We start from the raw sequence: 23,225 nt of genomic DNA, 5'->3' as shown, positions 1-23,225 counted from the left end.
GCTTTTTAGGGCTTGCGCAAGCGCAATGACCTAAAAAGCACATGCACTTGAAGGAATCGCCAGTGGAATCGCCAGTGGTGGTTAAACACTGGATAAGCCCCTATAGAGCTTCGCCAGCTATGCGCTGAAGCGCATCAGCAGGCGAGCCCTAAAACATTAAAAAGAACTGCAACGCCGTGATTGTTTCGGTCAACTATGCCACTGAACGATCAAAACAGTCTTTGATACTTAACCCTTCCCTTCTAGCCCTTTGCTAGCCTGTCTTAGCACTAAAAGCACCCTTTAGTTTTTTTTAGGAGGCCTCTAGCCCACATACTTTATTCAAACAATAGTATTGTTGTTTAATTAGCTTCAGTACTTGCAGACGTTCTCTTTTTGTCTCAGTTGTGGCATTCCTGAGCTGATTAAGCCTGGCCAGCTCTGAGAACTGACACCCTTTGCTAGGGATGTGTTCAATGTAGCTTGCATGACCACAGGTAGAGGAAGATCCCCCCACCTCCACCTCCATAATACTGGGGTATAACAGTTTTAAGTACACATTTCTCATTATTTTTGAAAAGAGCAAACCTGCCAATGAATGCAAGAATGTGCGTATGAATTCTGTTGCACATTCACTAAAGTCTATGACACACTATACATCATATAAATGCTTATATATTAATGAAGGATGTTGCACATGTGGAGTCAATATTAAATGGTGCACATGTTTATAACTGACAAATGTACACTAAGATATATAAATATATGAAATGAATTGGGGATACATAAGCAGAAAACACAAAGGTCACTTCGCCACAAGCCATTATCACACTTATTCAGGTAGATTACACGGTTGGTTTATATCTAGGGGTACTCCTCTTCTTATTTCACAAACTCCAACGGATTCAAAGTACCACAACGAGACCACTCCTACACATTCATCCACATCACACTGGTGCTCCATGCATTTAACTAGCTACCTAGAGCCACACTGTCTGCCTTCAAGGCACTCTATATTGTCCAAAGGTCTATCCAAGGGAAGTCCAACTGTTCCCCCACGCTAAATTCCACTGATACTACCAGAATAGAACAAGCTTCAAAAGTCTTGTACCTCATATAACCATCATTCTTTTCAGAAGAGCAGTATTATAACTTCATTCTCAGTATAGATGGCAAAACTATCAAAATCCTTGCTAGTCAAATTAGGAAACATAGAAGACCACTGGAAGTTCAGGAAGAAAGTACAGAGCTGACGTTATCAAAGTTAAGGATGCAAAACCAAACCAGTGGCTGGGACCACTAAATTTAACAACCTCTGTTGTCAGGTTCATGAAGGTCTGTGCTTTCAAGTGTGACTTTAATAAGAGCATGCCTTGGACTAAACAAAAATTTCTCCCGGATTGTATCACAAAACATTTTTGGCATACCAAGGTTTCTTTTCTGTCCCCACAAGGAGGGCCAGTAGAGCGTTCATATCACAGCCACTCGTGATAAGGACAGGCAATAGTATCTGTCCATATATTTGGATAGCCACCATCAACACTCTGAAACCAATCCCATGGAATACTAAGAAAACAAACAGAGTGCTCAAAGAGATCTACCATATGTCACTGATTGGATACTTGACAGTACTATAAACTCTCTCATTACAATTAGAGCTGGTATGATAGATAACTAAATTATAGTCTATTTCTTGGGGTTCCTCTCTATCACTGGTCTCTTCAGGTTTATACAGACATTTGTCTTTATTGCCTCGGCCAGCAAAGGCCGTAGGCTGGAGGTTTCGTATATAAATGAGAATTTTATAAGGGACCTGCAGAATACCTGACATCGATGTAACTGTGCATTCTCTCTCCCTCTCTTTTCTTGCCCCCACGATGCTATTAGGTGCAGCCACCAGAGACCAGTAAGGGCACCATTTTAGTCACTCAAGCAGGACACCAAAGTGCTGCATACATAGATAGCATTCCATACAACACTATTCCAAACAAGCAATCTCCTAAATTGTAGCTTACTAATCATCTGGTAATGTGCATACAACAGATGTACAGGATCAGGTGTATTAAGCACAATTCAAATGCAAATACATTAAAGTACAATGTGAGAATCCATCTGCCCTGAGAAATGACAGAAAATGGCTTCCAGAAGCAGTAAAAATGCAAAGATTTGTACCATATGTCCCTCAAGTTTGACTTTTAAAGATGGACTAGGACTAAAAGCAGAAGGTTGGGAGGGATGACCTTGGTAATAGAAGAGAACCTAGATCTATGGGTACAAGCATTACCATACAAGTACATTTACCCAGCTCATATGTACAAGCTGTTTTCTATTTAAAATAAGCCAGGAAGAGTCAACGGAAAAAAGGAAGGAAGGAAACACACATTTAGCATCAAGGACGCAATCATGTTGCTGAAATTTTCCTGTCAAAATACGTATTTCTAGTGGATGCAACAAGTAAATACTTTCAGAAGTCTCGAGGGTCTCCCATACAGATATCTGAGCAATACCCATGGGTGGTCGCCACGTGCAGAAAAGAAGTCATCAATTGTGCTTTTGCTCCAGTACATGAATCTGAAATAAATATCTGTATGGGGAATGAGTATGCCATCATTAATATCTCCAGGATGTATCAATTCAAATTCTGAAAGTATGTCAGGAACAAAAGATGGGTGCATCCAACAAATTATTTTGTAATGGTGATAGACAGTCTACAGCACAAAAACATTTATGGCCTCATTTAGAAACTGCACTTTTCAGGTACTACAGTAGTACTTCAAAACGTACTACAAACTGAGATTCACAAACTGCACTTTTGTAATTACTTACACTTTTGAGTACGTTTTACTATTTTTCGGTATTCACAAACTGCACTTTAGTAGTAACTTTCCTTTTGCATTAAGCACAACACTACACAAAGCCAACCACTTGTATTTTAACACCCTTTCTTAGAAAATAATGGAGGCAGGGACTTACTACACAAGTGCAGTTTGTGAATCCCGAAAAGTAGTCAACTTACTCAAAAGTGTAAGGTACTACAAAAGTGCAGTTTGTAAATAGCACTTTGTAGTAAGTTTTGTAGTATTACTGTAGTACCAGAAAACTTACTACAAAGTGCAGTTTCTGAATCAGGCCCTAAGTGTTTATATATTGCTGTAAATTATTACAAGAGTGCTCCTGTCACATACAGGACTAGCTATGCACGAGATCTTGAATCCTTTGGAAAATTACTGCAATAATAAAAAATTGCTGATTAATACTGGAAAAACAAAATATATGATAGTAAAGTGCATCCCCAAATCCAGGAATTCCCTTAAAAAAGATGGAACTCTGTAGGACTGCATGGATCTATATGATTACTTAGGAATCAGGTTTGACTACAAGTTGGTCTGGTCAGCTCAGCTACTTAAAGGTGATGCAACATTGAGTCCATACGTGGGCTTTGCCAAAAGCCAGAGAAACTAACTAACTGGCCCAGACCTCGAAGCCTATAGAGTAGACGCACTTGCAGCAGGCATATATTGAGCAGAGCTGTGGGGCTATAAAGTGAAAGGGTTGGCTAAGGCAGAGAACCGCTTTCTTTATCGCTTACTTCTGCTTGTCCCTGGGACCCCTATGAACATACTGAGAGATGAATTCGGTTTGAAACCAGTTGAGCAGGCCGCAGCGTTACGTTTCATCCAATATAGGGTAAGAATTTGAAGAAAACCAGAGCTGAAACCTTAACTGCACATGTTGCGAGAGGTATGGGTACACGCTAAACAAGTTAAACTACCCTGGTTTAGTCATGAGGTTAATGTTTTGTAAACCATAGGATGTGTTGACTGCAGAAAAAATTGCGAAGGATAGTGGAAAGACCGTAAAGGAAAGGCTCTGGCAATATAGGTTCATTAATATGTCGGGACAGAAGATGGATAAGCTCTGTATAATAAAGCCCTATTTCCTCTTACAAAAGACCATTGTAGATCAACTTCAGGCTAGGAACTCTGCCTGTGAAGCAATACAATAGCTCAAGGAAAAAGTGTGGAGCAAATCAATCTGGCTGTGGATGGGACGGGGGGGGGGGGGGGGACACAGAGTCTGTAACGCACTTTATGTTGCTTTGTACTTTTATGTTAAAAGCTTGAGGAGAATATCTCCGTCCACTTTTTATTGCATATGCAATAAGAAATTGCAAGGATTCTTTGACATTGTGTATGCACACTGATTGCAACCAGATTATTGACCAATTCTCTTCAAGCATATATGCTGCCTGGCGGGTAACTAGATAATTACACTTTAATTATGTTGATTACGGAATTTGTTCTTATTAATTAATTTTACCTGCACATATTTTTTATCGGCCTACAGTCGCCTATAATTGCTGTGGGGTACTGAGGGGATATTTGACTGATGCAGCCTTGTTTGAACTCTTTTTAAAGATTTTTGTGATAAATAGGACATCTGTAAAGGCTTTGTAGAAGGGAAGTATGGGTTCAGAGGGGGTGACTCCTGGTTGAAGAACCTCTGTCAAGACATTTGTCTTGATGTCACTGTGGGCAAATGAAGGTCCGTAGCCATGGTAGGATGAGTGTCTTTTGAAGTGTCCAAACCACTGGCATACGCCAGTTCCTCGTACCAGTTGTCCTCGAGTCCATCAAGAGCATGGTGGTAGCCATAAGGGTACTGTGACCCCCTCCAAATCGCCACCCTCTCCAGACCTGTGAAAGGAAAATGCACTGGCTCCGATTTGGAATGCATGGAACTAATCGGCGCAGGAGTCAGCGCTATCCAGCTCCATGTCAAAGTCTGGTATGACGATGTGGCCTGCGGTGCAGTGGGGCGTCAGTGGCACAAGAAGCGACGGCACAGGATCGGGCGTCGAAGAAGGTCTCGGCTCGTGGGAACCGATGCTCCAGATCCAGGACTGGATCCTGGGGGTCGAATGGTGCCGATGGCAGCCCCACCAGCGGAGAACCAGCATGGGGATATCCCGCACTTCTAGGTCCTAAAGGCGTGCCACAGGGGTCGGGCCACGTACATATTAGGTGCATGGCCATATAAAAACTCCTTGAGTTGGGCAGGGGTCGTGTTGGCTCCAGGAAACCTGGCAGAGGCTCCACCGCAGAGTGAGGCCTAGCGTGCCGATGCTCCCATGCCTGGTCCGATGACTCAGAATGGCGCTGGGAAGTCAAAGACCACTTCGACTTCTTAGACTTCTTCTTCTTGTGGAACTTACCCAACGACTTAGATGGTGATGATCGTTGGGAGCGGCTCCATGTGCAGTCCCGGTACCTTCCTCATAACCAGGATTGAGAGCATTTCGGGATCGTCAGACTTTGGGTGACAAAGAGCTTTAGGGACCTTTTCCACTGCACCTTGGGATTCATGGCACCGCAGTCTTCACAGGTCTTGGAGTCGTGGTCCCGTCCCAAACACCATAGGCAAACCAAACGAGGGTCTGTCACAGGCATCTGCACGTGACAAGCACCACACGTTTTAAAGTTTATTGGCTTCTCAGGGGACATTCCTAACACAACAGGAGATGAACATCTCAAAAAAGCCTTGGAAAAACATTGAGGTAACAGCGAGTCAAAAAATAACAGGAGGTAGGTCTCTCCAGATCTGCACTGACTGGCACGGAAAGAAAATAAATGACGTCAGCGCTAAAGAGTGGCGCCACCTTTATTAGCACCACTCCCATCACTTCTGGCACAGAAGTCACCTAATGGCGCCACCTAATGGCATGCAGGGATAACCTTTGAACAGGAATTGGGTGTCTCTGCTGTCCAGTATGGAAGGTGAAATGCTAGGAAATTTAGTCCTCTTAATCCGGGGCCTACCACAAATAACATACTTGTTTTACCAACTGAAACACTAAGCCTGACCCACTCTCAGGAGAGCTGCCTGGAAAGGATGAAAAAAGGAAGATTTCCCAACTTGTTACCCTGAATAATTTCTGCCTGCCCGGCAGAGGACTATTAGGAAAGTCTCTATCCTCCAGCTCCATGCTACTCAAAGTACCGCCTGGAGCCCCATGCGGCCCTGCTGACCTTCACATGCGGCCCCCAGCTGAATGACTACACAAGGCTGTTGTTTACTTCAGAAAGCACTGAACATTTGCAAGTATGTTAAATGAACAGGAAAGCGTTTATTTCCAGGCTAACCGAATTAAAACATAAGAAGTAAATAAGTTGTCCTGTAAAACTTACGTTTGGAACCCATTCATTTTTCAATACATCTTGCAAAAAACATATGCAGATATGGTAAAGTCAGTAACATTCAAAAAGTGTATCTCATTAATATGCAGAAGCATAACACCTTAGTATATCAAAATAGATAATGTGCATTCATAAGTATTTTTTTTAAAAACTAATTGTTTTAAAAAATGAGTGTAAAAATATTCATTCATCCTCACACTATGACAACAATGCCAATAGTGAACTAAAAGGCATGTGGAACTCTCTGGGTGGTCAGGGTTGTTCTTATACATGTAGAACTTTTAAAATACATTAAATCAAACACAAGAGATTTGTACAGCACATAATGCTAACTCATGTATTTGAAGGTGTTCATAACGAAGAAAAAGGAGGCAAAGTGAAATGAGGCAATTGCCTAGGATTTAACAAATGGGTCAAGTGGGGAAGCCGGGATTGTTCCTAGGTAATCTGGTTCCACGTTGTGCAATTAGGTTTCAATTCAATTATCAAGTTACTTCCTTTTTACACTTGCCTCTCCCAAAGTAGAGATGGCAAGCAGAAAAGCTTACCCCAAGATGTGGGAGGGATATAGCAATTCAAATACAGAATAACACAGTATTTTCCTATCTATGACTCTTCTATAGACAAGGGGCTTAATTTAGAGGGCAGTATGGGAAGAACCCCTCAAAATAACTCCATGACTCACTAACCACACCACGTTTATGATTTGCTTCCCATGTGCCCACATTAACCCCCACCAAAACCCCAATCTCACCGTGCTCCAATTAATGTGGTCCTCGGGCACACCACTGACCACAGTATGTGGCACGGAGGGAAATGATTGCGAGTACCCAGGCTCTAGCTAATATCTAAGGGTATGGAGACTTGATGCTACAAATGAAGCCTGCTTGCAAGTGTGTATTCCCTTGCCTATTGCTGGAGAATGCAGAAGGTGCTGCAGCAGGAGATGTTGTTTTCTTGAAAGAAGGCACGTTACAACTGGACATTTCTCCTGTCTGTCCCTGTTTAACTTCTGAGAGTTCTTTTCAAGGAGAGCTGTTGCAGCATTCATGAGGACCAGTGGGAAATATTACTGTTGACATAAACTGAAGTTGTGTGTAGCCCACTGCAACTCGAAACATTGGGCTGGTGTCTGAGGAACCAGATATATTTAACAAGGTGAAAATGGTTAAACCCACTTCAAGCAAGGAGAAATGTATCTTATTAAATACATCTCTTTGGTGCCATTGATTTCTTTCTGCACCAAAAACTAATGTACTCACGCCTTCCTACACTGTATTGAGACACACCCAATTTGCTTTTGCTGAAAAGAACAGTTTTTACTGAAAATCATCACAAATTGTTTTATTACAACCTTTGATATCTACATCGGATTTCCTTTGTGGCATTTTGCTAATGTAATTTTTATATCTTTAACTAAACTGTTTTGGCACTTTTAGGTTCTTGATATTCTTAATGTATTGTGGTTTTGGTTAGTTGCTGCTCGTGTACTCTATGCATTTCTCCTAGGAAGTCATTGCAGCGTGAGCCAGGCTACCAAGGGCCAGATATAGACTTCTCACAGAAACCAGTTTATCTTTTAGTAGTCAAATTGTTCGGCCATGTGGGTGCTCTGTTGTAGCTCAAATGGAGACACTGGCCACCCTCTTCCACATAATAGCAATCGTATTTGTTTCACTAAGTTTGGAGCGTCTCACTTTTTTTCTTAGGTCTTTAAATAGGAGGAAGCTGCCCAAATATCGAAGCACAGCAGAATTTTTGGACTTCGCCTTGAAACAGGGGCAGAAACCTATGCAGCCAATGAAAGGCTTGTGAAAAATCCTTGTTGTGTCAGGTTAGAAATGCCTACTGGAATAGCTGACCCAAAAACATCTTTGGATCATCCCCATCCACACTCTCTTTGATTCTAGAAGGTGTAGGTTACTGTGCCACTGTTGCTTTACAAAAATGCGATTTTTAAAGCAACATCAAAACGTTAGAGGGTGAGTCCTTTTGATGAGATTTTTAATTAGCAGATACTTCCTGTGAGACAGTTATAAATGTGTATACTCATCTGCTTGCTAAAAAATACTTATAGTTTTGTGTACCTGTAGGGTGACTGCCTTAACAGTGGTGAAGTGGTTCCAAGTTTCCATCCGATGAGCCTATACAGCAAAGTAAATTACTAATTGGTGCTCTTTTGGTGAGAGAGCTGTATGAGCTTATTGCTCGATCTTGAACTCTACGAGGACCTTTAAGAATGATATGATACGAGTTACTCCTGCTGACCGATCAAAACTATTTCCCATTAGTGGGAGCTCTCCTTGCCTCATCCTCAGTTCCACTCAACACTAATAAGGTCTCAGACAGACAGAAAAACATATTTTCCTGACAACTGGTATACAATAGCTGTTGAGAATTGAGAAGATACTGTTCCTCCTGATGATTTCCAGGGTTCCTAGCGTTGGAGAACAGGTAGAGGCTTGCCTTTGGGTCATGCTACACCTTACAGCACCCAATCCACAGCCTATTATGTGTGATCCACTCCTGTACAGTGGGCCCCTCAACAGCACCCACTTCATATGAGGTAGGACGAGGATGAGCATGAGGCAGTACTTTTGCTGTAAGTGGAAGGGCTCACCCACTCACCTGCCTCTGCCAAGAACAGACTCTCTTTCCTTCAGCTCACATTTTCCTAGAGCTGAGGCTATTGTCATGAATGTCCAAGGCATCTGAAGAATGAAGTGGTGTGAAGTTACCTCCACTGGAGGCAACCTTGCCCTGTGTCTCATCCAAGCTTGTTGGACATATCTAGGCTCTCATCAGGGGTCTATGTTTGGGGGGATGAGGTAGTATGTAGGGCCTTGTAATAAGTTGTTTTTCCTCCTTGAGGCTACACCAAACATTTGTTGTAGTAGTTTACAGGGGCAGATCCATAACTGTAGGGCAGATATGATAAAACACACACACCTCAACAACCCTCCCAGAATCCGCTGAAGCTCCGATTGCTAGGGTGTTTATACTTATCTTTCTTGGGGGGGTCCCCATTTGTACACGAGCAGATATGCAAGCTTTAAGTTTATTCTCCATCAGTATGTGGGTCTGCTCCGCCACAATGCACACTTGTGAGAATCGCTGCTGCAACATGGACGTGATGAAGCACAATCTGACAGTGTTTCAGACAGAAGCCGTGACCTGGAAGAATCACTGAATGCAGTGTTCGATTCCCAAAATGAAGGCCAGTAGCATTTTGCTTGCCCCTTCTGCCAGTTTAGAATGGGGACCCACAGTCTGAGATAGGACTGACAGAATCAACTGCAGTTTCAAAGAGGCCTAAGCAATGGAGGAGAGTTTAGATGGATCCAGCAAGAGTGCTCGGCGCCTTCATTTATTGGCTGTCAACCCCATAAACTACTGTTCCACATTTCAGGGTTTACCGGCATTTCTTACAATGTTCCTCCTAACTTGGTGATAATTAATCATTACAACACATTCTGTTGAGTATCATGAAAGGTTTATTCGCTGCAAGTGTAGTACAGTGGTTTCTGGGGTCACTAAATATTATTACTTGTAGATACAATCAATATTGAGATAATAATCAATTGAAAAAATCAATTTAAAGAAGGTGCATATGACCAGGCGCACAGTACTGAGAAAACACATCTCTTGGTACTGGGAAACAATGAAAATAATTTAATACATGCACAATAAACAATCTAGTGGAAAGCGAATAAGTGAGGAAAACATTCTTGGTGACCTGAAAACGTGGCTCACCGTATTTAAAAATTCAACAATATTTGGTTTGTATCAATACTTTAATGGATTGTGAAACTAGTCAGAAATAAGGTTTCAGTTCCTGAAGGCAAAGTCAACGGCGTTTTGACTTTAGGGTCTTTATCAGTACTGATCAATTAAGTAAGGCCCGAGTCAAAACACAGGACATTAAGTCAATGTCCAGATGTAGAACCAGTCCCAAAACATTCTAGTCAGACACAGAAAGAATTTGGATACCTGAAGATTCTATAACCTATGTAGGTAAACGACGGAAGTGGTTCAATTCACTTCAACAGTGGTAGATTAGAGTGTCCTGGAGCTTAGGGAGGTCAAAGCTGACATGCACACGAGACGGTATGTTGAGGTATCCCAATCTTCCAGAGGGGGCTGTGACAGCAGGCTGCGAAAGAGGAGAAAAGCCAGCACAGCAAGAGTCTCTGTTCAGTATGCCAACGAGGAACAAGCACTGTGAATGCGCTTAGCCAGCGGAAAAGTAAGTCTCTATTTGACTGGGAAGGGATTCTATTTTCTCCCTTGAATAACAAGATGAAAATCCTCCAACAGGTCTCTTTGTTTATGCCCACATCAGTCACTGTATCTAGATTCACTCTTTGATTAGGGCCCTTTTAGCAAATTCTCACATTTGGAATCAATGATATTTGTTTTTTGAGCTGACTCTGAGTATGCTCTTAGCAAAAACAGAATGCGATGCAGTGGCATAGCTCAAAATTCAGAACATTGTTCAACATAGGAAGCACCGGGAACACAGCCTGATAATGTAAGGACTGTACATTGTCCTTCATGCTTAGCTTGTGTTCCATTTTCAAAGTTTGGATATGAAAACCGTTTATGTGGATGCTGTGAGGCCCGCTTTAGAATACAGCAAGCACCAGTTTGTCATTTTTGCTTTATTCGGATGATGGAAAGTGCAAGCAATACTAAAGAAGTCACTCCACAGATGAAAATATACAATTGAAGGAAATCAGCTTCAAATATTTTGCTCACCTCAGTGTCACAGCGGCTAAAACTGACGACTGCAGAATTTTTATCCACATCCAGCAGGTCTACGGGAACATCACTCTGTCACAAACATGAAAAAACAACATCTTATTAACATCCTCTTACATTTGTATATTTGTAGAGAATTGGGCTCATCTTCACTCACAACCAACATTTAACCGCCAGAACTATTCACACATCAACACCAAACAAACAATCTTAGTGATAATGGTGAGCAAATCAATGAAATGGAACAACACGTGTGGTGTGCAACGGTAAAAATACATGCTACCTGAAGAATATAAGAACTCAAGAAATATACATTCAATAATATTGTAAATACTTTCACAGAATGAGTTCCCTTTCTTTCTACAGTTTGTTTTTAGTTGGGACATTTGTTATGCAACTAAGTGTTAGTAGCGGTTTAGAAGACCAAAGTTCTTGGTAAGATAATTGCAAGCCGTGTGATGGGCGTGCCGAAAGACCTGGTGTAGCCAGATAAGTTCGGATTTATGCGTAACCATGCCACTAGAATAAAACTCAGAAACTTACAAAAAGGCCTTGATGTGCTAAGGTAGGCAACGCTACTGTTACCATTAAAACTTGAAAAGCATTTGATTCTTTGGAATCACCTTTCATGTTTACAAAGGGGAAGGGGTACCTTTGGGACCTTTGAGATGGCTTCAGCCCAAAATCTTGGCTTGGATGGAGCTACTATAAAGTATGGGCCTATTATGCCTCTATCTCAAATTCTTTTCGCTTTAGTGATAGAACCCCTGACATGCTGGTGCCAGGTGCTGGATGGTGTTCGATCTGGGAAGACAGAATATCATATATGGGGACAACATTTTATTGTACACCGTGAGTCTGGGTTCATCTCCTAGGGGGATCTAGGAGATTTTCAGGACAAATGGTTGTTTTTCTGGTTTCCAAATAAATTGGAGAAATATGTACTTTATCTTGCGAAGGAGTGGATGCCTGCTCCTTATACTCATATGCTCATTAGGATTGATGTGAAAGGAGATACCTACCTTGTATTTGTGACCAGTGAAGAGACCGGGTTTTAAGAGTAATCTGGGACTATTGGTGAAGCATTTCATATCAGAAAGGGGATGCTTCCTCTTTCTCCGATGAGCAGAGCAGCATTTTAAAAAATGGTAGAACTTCCTAGGTTTCTTTATGGCATACAGAAGGCACCATGATGGATCCCCAATAGCATTTTTTATTATGTTTATTTTTTATTGTTTTCAGCGTAAAACCAAAGGCATACAACTCAAAAACACAATATTGGCTCGGACAGTTAGTTCAACATATAAGATCACATTAGCATGCCAGAATCCTGCTCCCTCCAACCCACATTTATGACAACAGGAGATCTCTGCTAGTCCGTAGTGGAACTGGCGTTCAGGGGTACAATAAGACCTATGAAAAAATGTAAAATGCATGAGTCTGTGTCTTCCACTGAGAGCGACCGATCATTTGCGGGCGCAGAAATGGGACCCAAATCACGCTGCCACTCCAACCTCACCCTTAGGACTTCGGATTTGCGCATTTTCTGAAAGCTGACATAAAATGTTGTGATTAACTTTGCAGGTTCTTCGCTTTTAATGAGTGTGGAAAGTGCCCCCATATTTTTTGGTTCCAGTAGATCATCCCCAATAAGGGCTCGCCAAGTCTGCTGGGCTCTATAGTAATGGAATAAAACCGTGCCCCCCCAACTGTTTGTCAGGTGATTGCAATGACTCCCAGGTCGCTAGCACCACATCTTTAAAAAAATCTCCCATTGTGTGTATACCTACAGATTGTAAGGCATGCCTTGCTCCCGCGTCTTGCAGTGGAAACCACATGCACCATTGTAATGGCATTTCTGGTGCATATAAAAAGGCTCCCGCTTGCATGTGTAATAGAGTTTGCCATGCTTGTACAGTGACAGCGATGGAGTCAACAACTCGTAATTTCCTGGATGCAGATTGGGTAAGGGTCTGTGGAAGTGTGAGAGGGTCCATCACATTTCTTTCCATGTACAAGAAGGGGCCCATGTACCCAATAGTGTGCAAACACACTGTTCGTGGCCCTATAGTATTTTTCCAGAACGGGAGCCCCTAATCCACCGAGTTCATAGGGCAGAGTGAGTGAATTCCATTATATGCAAGGTTGTTTACCGGCCCATGCTAAACGTATCAATTGTGTGCGCCAGAATTTAAACATGTTTTTTGGTAGCAATATGGGTATATTCTAAAATAAAAATAGGAATCGTGGTAATATAACCATCTTCATGATAGAGATTCTCCCTATCAATGAGAGCGGAAGCTTTATTCACTTATCTACATTAGCTATGAGCCTCTGTGTGACCTTGCCATAATTTTCCATTCCCAATAGCATCTTTAAAGAAGCAGATGGAATGCTGGGAAAGGGGTTTCCTAGGATCTTCTTGGAATCGCAATACATGAGGACGTATGGCAAAAGAATCTCTAACTAATATTCATATATACTACTTGGCTACTCAGCTGGGTGGTGGTTAATTAAAGAGTTTACTGTCTAGTCACACAACAGTCACTGGGTTTGGAACGGATGGACAAATAAGGGCTTTTTTCAAATATACATGTATATGGGAAGACTTAGCCGATCAATTTACTGTTGCTGACAAAGGCTGGAGAGAGGCTGCTAGTGCAATGGGGTGGATGGGGACATTTTCCAAGGAGACTTACAATGGGTGGGCAATTAAATGCAGGATCTTAGTGCAGTGAACGTTTTTAACCGCATGCGTGCGGCGACTTTTCCCACGGTATGCGGCATTTTAAAAATTACCGCGTTACATGACGAGCTCAGATCGTCATCAGCACACGGCAGGTAACGCTGATGACGAGCTGAGCTCGTCATCAGCATGGAAGGGGTTAAAGAATAAGATTCTTAAAAATCTGAAGGATGGTTGCAATGTTATTCTTTTAACAGATGTGCTAGAAGTGTAAGATGCCGAGGGTCCAGATACCTCTAATTGCGCCATGCATTGTTTCGTGACATACTATATGAAGTCAAAGGCTATCACCATGACACAAATCTTTGATGAATAGTGCAACTCACTCTCCAGGCAAAATGAACACTACATAGTAAAGGGATCTATGGAAATGGTTGAGGAAGATCATGGAATTTTATAAAATAACTGCCTGTCCAGGGGATGGAATGCTTCACTAGCCTTCTATAAAAATGTACTGATCCCATTTGATGCCATACGGTGAGGTGGCAAATAATGGCACTCAATTTCATAAATTGTTACTATAAATAAACCCAGACTACACATGGAGTCCAGTGACTAGGGAGCCAACTAAAGACCAGTAAGACCGCTCAGTGTTGCCTTCTGCACCTGAGCTAAGTTACCTAGATCTCTTTACCGATATCCACAGACTCAGGAGGTCATTTTGGAATTGGGTACCTCTCAGCACACCATTACTCTTATGTGTAGAATGAAAAAGCATGATAGCCTCAAAAGGACAACATATGTCAGAACTCGGTTGGAGGCGAATATAGTGGAATAATTCAATGACAGAATGATATACTACAGGCACAAGAAGTCTCAGGCAATGTGGGATTCATGTTGATGCAATTCAAATTCCTCCACCGAACCTATCTGTCTCTAGTGGTATTAGGCAAGATTTACCCAGGGAGGAATGCTTCCTGCCCCTGGTGTTGCACAAAGAGAGCCTCCTTTCTCCATCCAGCATGGGCGTGCCCCCCACTGCACCTGTTTTGGGAAATAGTGTTCTCAACATTGGAGGCAATAACAGGTATACCACTAGATCTGGGACCCTTCCAAAGCTTATTAGGGGGTGATCCCCAATGGGAAAAGGAGGAAGATGCAACACAAATTCCCCAAGACTGACACTGGTGTTGGCATGCCGGCATGTGGTGATGGGATGGAGGAGCTCCAGGGCTCCCAAGGTTTCCCTGTGGCAAAGAGATGTGACTGAGTAGTCAATAACAGGGGAGAAGCATATTAAACTAACCATATGTGTGAGATGACATATGGGGCGGGGCGCTTGTAGATCGGTTTGTGAAGGGCGAGGAACTGGAGGAGGGATTACCAGAGTTTAGGGGGTTGGTAACAGGTAGAGGCTTGCCTTTGGGTCATGCTACACCTTACAGCACCCAATCCACATCCTCTAACATGTGATCGACCCAATGACAGTGGGCCCCTCAGCAGCGTCCACTTTATATGTGGGAGGACGAGTATGAGCATGAGGCAGTAGTTGTGCTGTAAGTGGAAGGGCTCACCCACCTACATGCCTCTACCAAGAACAGACCCTCTTTTGTTCAGCCTGTGTGTAAGTGACCCTTGAATTGCTTATAACCACTGTACCACAGATGAGGGCAGCTGTTCCCCCATCAACCCCCACCCCGATTAGTCACTGCCCTGTTTTATGTGGCCGCAAGGTGGAGTCAGTTCATCGAGCTAGTATATGAGACCTGTAGTGGGACGACCAATGGTACTCCAACAATTTGTCATACAATGCATTTGTAATGGTAGTATGCAAGTAGGAAGACACAAAGGGGTATTTATTTATATACATATATGTGTCACTCTAGATTACGATTTTTGAAATTACTGCAGATATTCTTAGAGATTGGATGTTTTATTGTTACTGTTGCTCTACATTAACACACAAACCTAATAAAGAAACGTTGAAAAAATGCTTGCCAGATCTTGACAGGCTCTTTAAAGCATAAGGAAAAGAAAATCAGAAAAATATGTTTTACCTGAACCAGGACATTATCTATAGCCATCTGCACCTCAAGGATGAGGCTGTAGCTTGCATCATCTTGGTTTAATGTAAACTTATCATTCACACTAAAAAGAGGTACTGCAGAGATAGCTGTGCTGGACTGCGCTGATTGCTGGTACTTGTCACGCTCCTGCAGGACCTTGATCTGGAGCTGCTCCAACTCACTCCTAAACATCAAAAAAAAAAAAAGGCTCAGTTAAACTGAATGACAGATGTGCTTCTCTGTCAGTAAGACCATGGGCCAGAAGTAAGACCATTTTTAGTGGTCACAAACTGAGAATCGGACCGCTTGTGACCGTTAAAACGACTTTTACAATGCACGAACCCTAGTTTGGTGTCAATAGCCTATTACCAACTCGCAAAATAGAGTTTGCGAGTCGCTATTTGGAGGGGGCGTTTTAAGAGCATCCCTCCTAATAGCGAGTCGCAGTGGCATGGATGAATGTTTTGTGACCGGAATGCGGTTGCAAAACATTAATATTTTACAGACTCTGTGAAGGAGGTGGTAACCCATTCCCAAATGGAAAGGGGTCCCAAAGGTACCCCTTCCCCTTTGTAAATGTGGGTACCAATAGTTTTTAAGAGCAGGCAGTGGTCCCACAGACTACTGCCTACTCTAAAAAAATAAAAAGGAAACTTTTTATTTTTCAAATGCAACCTGTTTTCCTACAAGGAATAAGGGCTGCAGAAAAAAATAGCTTTCTTTAAAAAGCGATCACAGACATTGTGCTCTGCTGACCCCAGCAGGCCACCATTCCTGTGATACAGGCCATTCCCAATGGGTCCCAAATTGTGACCTACCTCATCAATTTTAATATGGTAGGTCATTTGCAACCACTTTGGGAATCCCTAAATGTGTCTGAGACACGTTAGTATATTTCATTTTGTGACTTGCTAATGGCGAATTACTGAAAATCACAATTTGCTAGTCGCAAAATGAAATGGTTTTACATCTGGCCCCATATTACTAATCCATTAACTGCTAACTGTGAATATAATTATAAGGTAAACAAGAAGCAAAAAAATAAATATTGTAAATGGCCCTCTCTTTAGGGCCCCTCCAAACTTTGGCCTTCCTCCTCCCCCTTTTTCTGACCCTGTTTTTGTTGGCCTTAGGACTTGGAGCATTTTATCAGTGCTAACCAGTGCTAACCAGTGCTAAAGTTCATGTGCTCTCTCCCTAAAACATGGTAACATTGGCTGATACTCAATTGCCATATTTAATTTACTTGTAAGTCTCTAGTAAAGTGCAGTACATGTGCGCAGGGCCCGTAAATGTAATGCTACTAGTGGGCTTAAGAAAAAGGGGGGGGTTGTGTCCTAATTAGCGCTGGGTAGGACAACTTAATCATGTACATCAAATAAAGGGAACCCAGTCGCTTTTTGTTTCTGCTACTTATTTTTATTTGAGCAGATTACACCCTACGTTTTTTAATTCGTGGGTGTCGTGATTTATTTATAACCACAATTCCAATTTACTTCACTTGAAGCACCAGGTGTATTAGTCCGAGGGTTTGCTTTGTCAAACACCAAAACCTAGTTATTATGTACAAATTTTACAAAAAACAGCCAAACAAACAATTAGAAAATAACTATACATTACTATATCATGTTTACATATATTATACACAAAATTAGAATTGAACCTGATGGAGCGAGATAGAAAACAAAATTTTGTTTAAACTCGCAAAGTCACATTTCCATAACATGAATAAAATTATTAATGATTTGTGATATGTCGTGCTAATACAACCTAGATTAAACTTTACACGTGGGGGGACTAACATGTGTGCTCATAAACGTGCATAAATGTTGCATCTTTTTGTTCGTGCAAAATAATAAAATAATTTATTGTTTTCGTTTTTGTCATTACTAACTGCTGCATACTTAAAATAAGCATGTGCTTGTTTTGCTTTTTCTTGTCTGTGTGATGTCATTTCTACTATTCTAGGTGCATATGGGTCTCATAGAAAAACGGAGACTGGTAAATATAAACGCTGCTTTATTTGTTTGCAATGGCTAGGTAACATTTTGATTAATCGGGTGGGTTAATTAATTAGTAAACCATGGGGTGGATACAGAATATACTTTATTTCTTACATTAATACTTTTCTTGTGTTTGTTTTATACTAGAAATCATAAGTTGCCTGCTTTTGAGGCCTAGCTATTTGAGCCGCACAAAAAGAGCTAATCCATATTTCTGCAGAAAGTCACGAGACGCCCATTCTGAATTAAAACGTTTATTGAAGCTGCATTCACAAAAAAAAAACTGATGAGCTGACATCATTCTGTCGGACATGGCCAAGGTCGAAAGTGAACTTTTTGTCAGTCCTTAACTTGGCATCCGCGGAAGTTGCACTGTAAAACTATGGAAGCTGCGAGGATGACTTAAAACAAAGTTGCAATCGCAGGAAGCCTCTGGCTTCACGTGGAAGAGACAATGGTCTTTGTAAGACATGATTTTGTGGAACTTTTTAAGAATCGGGTGACATGTCACTTGTCACTCTCAGCCAATGGGACGTCGAGTAATTCTGAAAACTTTCCTTTGCTAGTTTAGTTAGCGTAGAAAGGTATAAAAAGTCATGCCCTTAGGGTTGGGCTGGCTGCTGCTTTCTGACTTTCCGATGAGGGTGATGTGCTGCTGGACTTTGCGTGGAGCACGTAAGAATCCTCAAAGAACTTTACTTTAATTTCTGTCTATTTAGCTCAGTTAGGGAAATAGGTTTTAGAAATGCTAAACTTTATATAATTTCTTTAAATTGATTCAATTGCTTAAATTGTACTTTTCTTATTTCTTACCATCATGCTTGCTTTATTGCAAATAAATTTCATTTATAAAACTTACAACATATATACCATAATTTAGAAAATAAAATCTTACTTTTGACAAACAAGCTGGTCTTGGTTATTTAGAAGTATAGGTTACCTTTAGCTAGATCACGTCGCCTATAGTGGTCATTTAAATGATTGGGTTTTATTCTAATGACAATATTCTTTCTGCAAATGTATAAAATGTTTATAGTTTGTAAATAATGTGTATATAGATTTATTTTGACCACCTGATTCAGTAGGCCCAAAATATATCAGGTTCATAAATGGGTCCATGTATAGAATAGAATTTTGTTTATAGGTTATGAAATTGGGTAGCGTAGTTTATGATATATTTTCTATAGCCCGCTGGATCAATTATCTGGTAGCAGAAATTGATGGTTGCTAAGGGGTAACCAAGGTAACATGTTGGTTGCTAAGGATTGCGTCATGGTATGCAAATAGGATTAATGTTTTAACACTTGTTAAGTTCGTTTTTCGTGCCTATCTGTAAGCTATACCGGTATAGATTGTGTGGCGAGAAATTAGTCACGCAAGCCATCTGTTCGTTTGTAGTGATATCGCCGAGTATCACAAGAGGTATCGCCGTGTACCATAGTGTTGTCGCCGAGCAGCACAGTTTTAGGGCTAGGTCTGAATCTTGTATAGTAAGGATTTTCTAAGAAATCAAAGCAGCATGAGAATAGGGACAAAGCGCCTTCCATAAAACTCACTGTGATGAGAGTATTAGTTATATCCGAGCTTGAGTGAAGGGTAAAATTTAACGTCGGTGCATGATTATCTATAAACAGGTTAGAGTCCTGTACGGGTACATGTTTCATATCTATAAACAGGTGAGAGCCCTGTACGGATAACGTCGTTATTTTGCTAACGGTGCATGAATTCTATAAACAGGTGAGAGTCCTGTACGGATTTCATGTGTGTTTGAATTTAGGGAATTTTCCGTGTAAAAGTGCGAGTTTGAGTTGTATTTTATGTTCAAGTGGAACTCTTAGAACTTTCACTTCGCGGTGGGTTCAGAGCAAAGCGAGTTCATAATTATACGTGTTAGAAGGGTGGGGTAAGGTTACTCTACTGACAATTGAATATTATCCTTAGTGTGAATAGCGCCGTCTATTCCGAAGTGTGGATACTTGAATGTATGTAAACTATCCTAATTAGTGAAACGAACAGATGTTGTCTTTATAAGTCATTGTTAAGAATTAATTTACACTGAAAAGTGTTCTTAAAATGGCGCTGTGAAAAGATTTTGTGAAGGAGGGGTAAGCGCCAGGAGTGAGAAGCGAGAAACCACAGCTGCTGTGTACGTCACAGAGCCGTGCTGGGATTGGGTGACCTACGTCACAAGCTGTATTCTGATTGGCTCCTGAGTCTATGACGGCCTGTGAGCTGATTGGTCTTTCAGAAATTCTCCAAATTTATTGGTCGAGCTGAAAAGTGACGCAGCTCGACTGCCATTGGCTTGTTGGTGTGTTTCGCGTACGGATTGGTTGTTTTGCAGAACATCCCGGAAATATTTTACGAACGATTTTGTGAATTAAATTTAACTCTTAAAAATGAGTTATCATTTTAAACATGTTGAGAAAAAGACAACATTATTTCAGAAATTTAAGAATTTATTTTCACCTGACAAGAAAATCGAAACGCGAGGTGGTAAACTACTTCATAAGTATAAAACACCTGCAGCGTACATGGAAGGTGAATACGGATATCATACTGTGTTATGGTTCGACAGTTGGAAACGCTATACTAAAAACGATGGTGTTTTGGCTTGGCCTGATGATGGTTCATTTAATGTAAGAGTTTTAAGAAATTTACGAGAGAAAATGAATGCTCTTGTTCCAAAACCGAGACCAACTCAATTTGAAGCTTTAGTTGAGTGGGAAGATGAAATGTATCAGTTACAAAGAGAAGCTAGTGGAATTAAAAGACCTTCTAAAAATCCATCATGGAAAAGAGAAACTCATGAAGATAGATTGCGAATGTGGAGACAGGGAAACATGAGTGAAGGATTATATTTAATTCATGAAATGGTAATGGGTTCTCCTACAGGAAAATCTATGGAAAGTGAATCTGAGGATGCAATTATGGAAGAAATATATACAACTGCTAGAAATAAACAGCCTAATCAGCCTTTGAGACCTCCTAGATCATGGTCTACTCCGGTGGTTTCTACTGAAACTTCACCGAGTGCACCTCCAATTAATGAAGCTCCTAAACTTTATCCAAATAATTGTGAAATCACTGAAACTCCTAGAAGATCAGAATTTGAGAATGCTCGAAATGAGGGTAGACATTTTTCAATGACTCCAAGAGCAAGGGAACCTCCAAAAGATTATACAAGAGAGACAAGAAATGTTGAGGATGATGATTATAATGAATACTTAAGGTCTAAAGAAGAATTAATCAAAAGAATGACAAAAGGCATGGAAGCTGTTACAGTTCCAGTAACAATAGGTCCTGTTCAGCCTGTATTTGATCAAAGAAATACAAACAAAACTGGATTAACTATTCCTTTAAATACAGAAATTCAAAAGCCTGCTGAAAAATCTTATTCAGACTTGACAGAATTAAACACTTCTAGATCGAGAATGCCTGATTTAACCTTTAATGAAGATTTATCTCCAAAAACACCAATGGGTGCTATGTCAGATGTAGGAAGTCCTGAAGTCAGGGTAACTACACCAAAGCTTGATGTGGCCAAATTAAAAGCGAATATAGAAGAATTAATAATTGGAACAATTGGCCCAGATAGTTTAAATTACTATCGGGATGATGAACTATTATTCATTTGCAAAAGTATTCAATGGAAAACAAAAAATAAATATGATCAATTAGAGGATCTAGCTGCAGAACTTGAAATCGATGTGAGTAAACAAAAGAATTTTGCAAAACATTACAGATTAGATTTCTCAGAAAGCGACATTGAGAGTTTGAACTCAATGGGAAGAATAGTTCACATTAAAGATTTAATTGTCTATATCAAAAAGCTAGGAGAACTGAACAAATGGAGAGTGAAATGGACTAAAAGGAAGGAAGATGAAAGATTAGAAAGAATGTCAAAACAATTTCCAATGAGAGAAGTTGCAGGTGGAGGATATGTTCATGTACCATGGTCGAGACAAGACATTCTGTTATTCACAAATGATTTTCCTAAATTAAGAGAGAAACCTGTTGAGTGGTACAGGCAAGTCGATAGATTTATCAAAGTGTCAAAAGTTCTGTGGATTGATTTGGATGGATTTTTTGACATTGTTGTTCCATCTGATCTTTGGACAGAATGTAAAATATCTATTAGTTGGCCAAAAACAGAACCTGAGCGAATCAAAGAAACAGGTGCCCCAAATCCACTTGTAATGGATTTTTATGAGAAAGTAATTGTTTGGATGAAAAACAAAATTCCACCCAAAGAAGTTGATTGGGTTAAAATAGAAAGAACAGAGCAGGAAACAAAAGAATCAGTTCATTCTTTTTATGAAAGACTACTATTAATCTTTAAACAATATAGTGGTTATGAAAAATTAGATGAGAAAGACATGAGTCATTTTATCTATAGATTTGTTTATGGACTAAAACCTGAAATTGGAGAAATGATCAGAACTAGTATTGTTGGATGGCAAGCACTATCTATTGATGATATTCTGAGAAAAGCAAAATATTGTAGCGATGAATTAGAAGTAAAACAGAAGAAGCTAAAGGAGAAAGCCATGTGGGCACAGGTAAAGGTAGCTGAGCAACAGATTGCCAGCATGGGAAATAAGAACACTAATTTTGTTCAAACTGGAAATACGAACCAAATACAAGGAAAGTTTAAAGGTAATAATTTCCAAAAGAAATTTAGCCCAAAGATAGAAGAGCTGAAACAAAGATTACCTTGTTTTAATTGTGGCGAAATTGGACATTGGAGGGACGAGTGTCCTCATCCTCCTAGAAACTTAAAGAATCCCTTATTGAATCCACAGATGCAGAATGGTGTTAACGTGCAGCAACAGCTACAGATGCAACAGGGGTTAAATGAATTTAATATTCAGCGACAATTACAACAACAGCAACAACAACAGGTGAATAATCGTCAGGACCAGTTGCCACAACCACCTTTTCCGAATTGTGGGGGAGTTCAAAAATATAATCCAAACGTGGGATTTCAGGGATGTGAACAGGTAATAAAACCACAAAAACAACAAAAGCAGCAAAGGGTTCAAATGCAAAATGCTTCACAACAATTTTTATTAACAGAAAGCCAAGACAGTGATTCTGATGATTATTGCTGACGGTGCCCGAGAGAGGAGGAAGAGTGTGTTGTTGGAGCCACTCTTGAGGTTGACCAGTCTGGTCCTTATGTAAACGGGAAAGTTAATGATGTAGACATCACTTTTCTAGTGGACACTGGTGCTACCCGTTCTACTGTTAGATCAGTGGAAATTGAAAACCTACCTCTCTCTGGGGATACCATCCAAGTTGTCGGAGTAAGTAATCAGCAAATTAAAACAGACTTAACTGATCCAGTACCAGTTGAAATTGGAAATTACAGAGACAAACACAGATTTGTGGTTTGTAATAGTAGTCCAGTAAATCTATTAGGTAGAGACATTCTATGTAAAATGAATTGCAGAATATATTGTTCTCCTGAAGGAGTTGAGTTACAAACAATGGAGGAAGATGGTTTGTACAGAATGACAATGATGATGAT

The 23,225-nt window shown here is 40.7% G+C and overlaps 1 protein-coding gene across 1 annotated transcript in view; it reads right to left on the bottom strand.

Annotated features, from left to right (window-relative positions):
• BBS7 (Bardet-Biedl syndrome 7) overlaps positions 1 to 23,225 on the bottom strand; it is a 388,515-nt gene that overhangs the window by 126,410 nt on the left and 238,880 nt on the right. Inside the window, exons 11-12 of the mRNA XM_078676844.1 lie at positions 15,681 to 15,873; positions 10,935 to 11,009 (exon numbers count right to left, since the gene is read on the bottom strand). Coding sequence (XP_078532970.1) covers positions 10,935 to 11,009; positions 15,681 to 15,873 — 268 coding nt within the window. The remainder of the gene's footprint in view (positions 1 to 10,934; positions 11,010 to 15,680; positions 15,874 to 23,225) is intronic.

Source organism: Lissotriton helveticus, chromosome 2_1, assembly GCF_964261635.1.
Source record: "Lissotriton helveticus chromosome 2_1, aLisHel1.1, whole genome shotgun sequence".
In the NCBI taxonomy this organism is placed as follows: domain Eukaryota; kingdom Metazoa; phylum Chordata; class Amphibia; order Caudata; family Salamandridae; genus Lissotriton; species Lissotriton helveticus.
The sequence above is the reverse complement of the archived record's forward strand: the minus strand, read 5'-3'. Positions and strand labels throughout refer to the sequence as shown.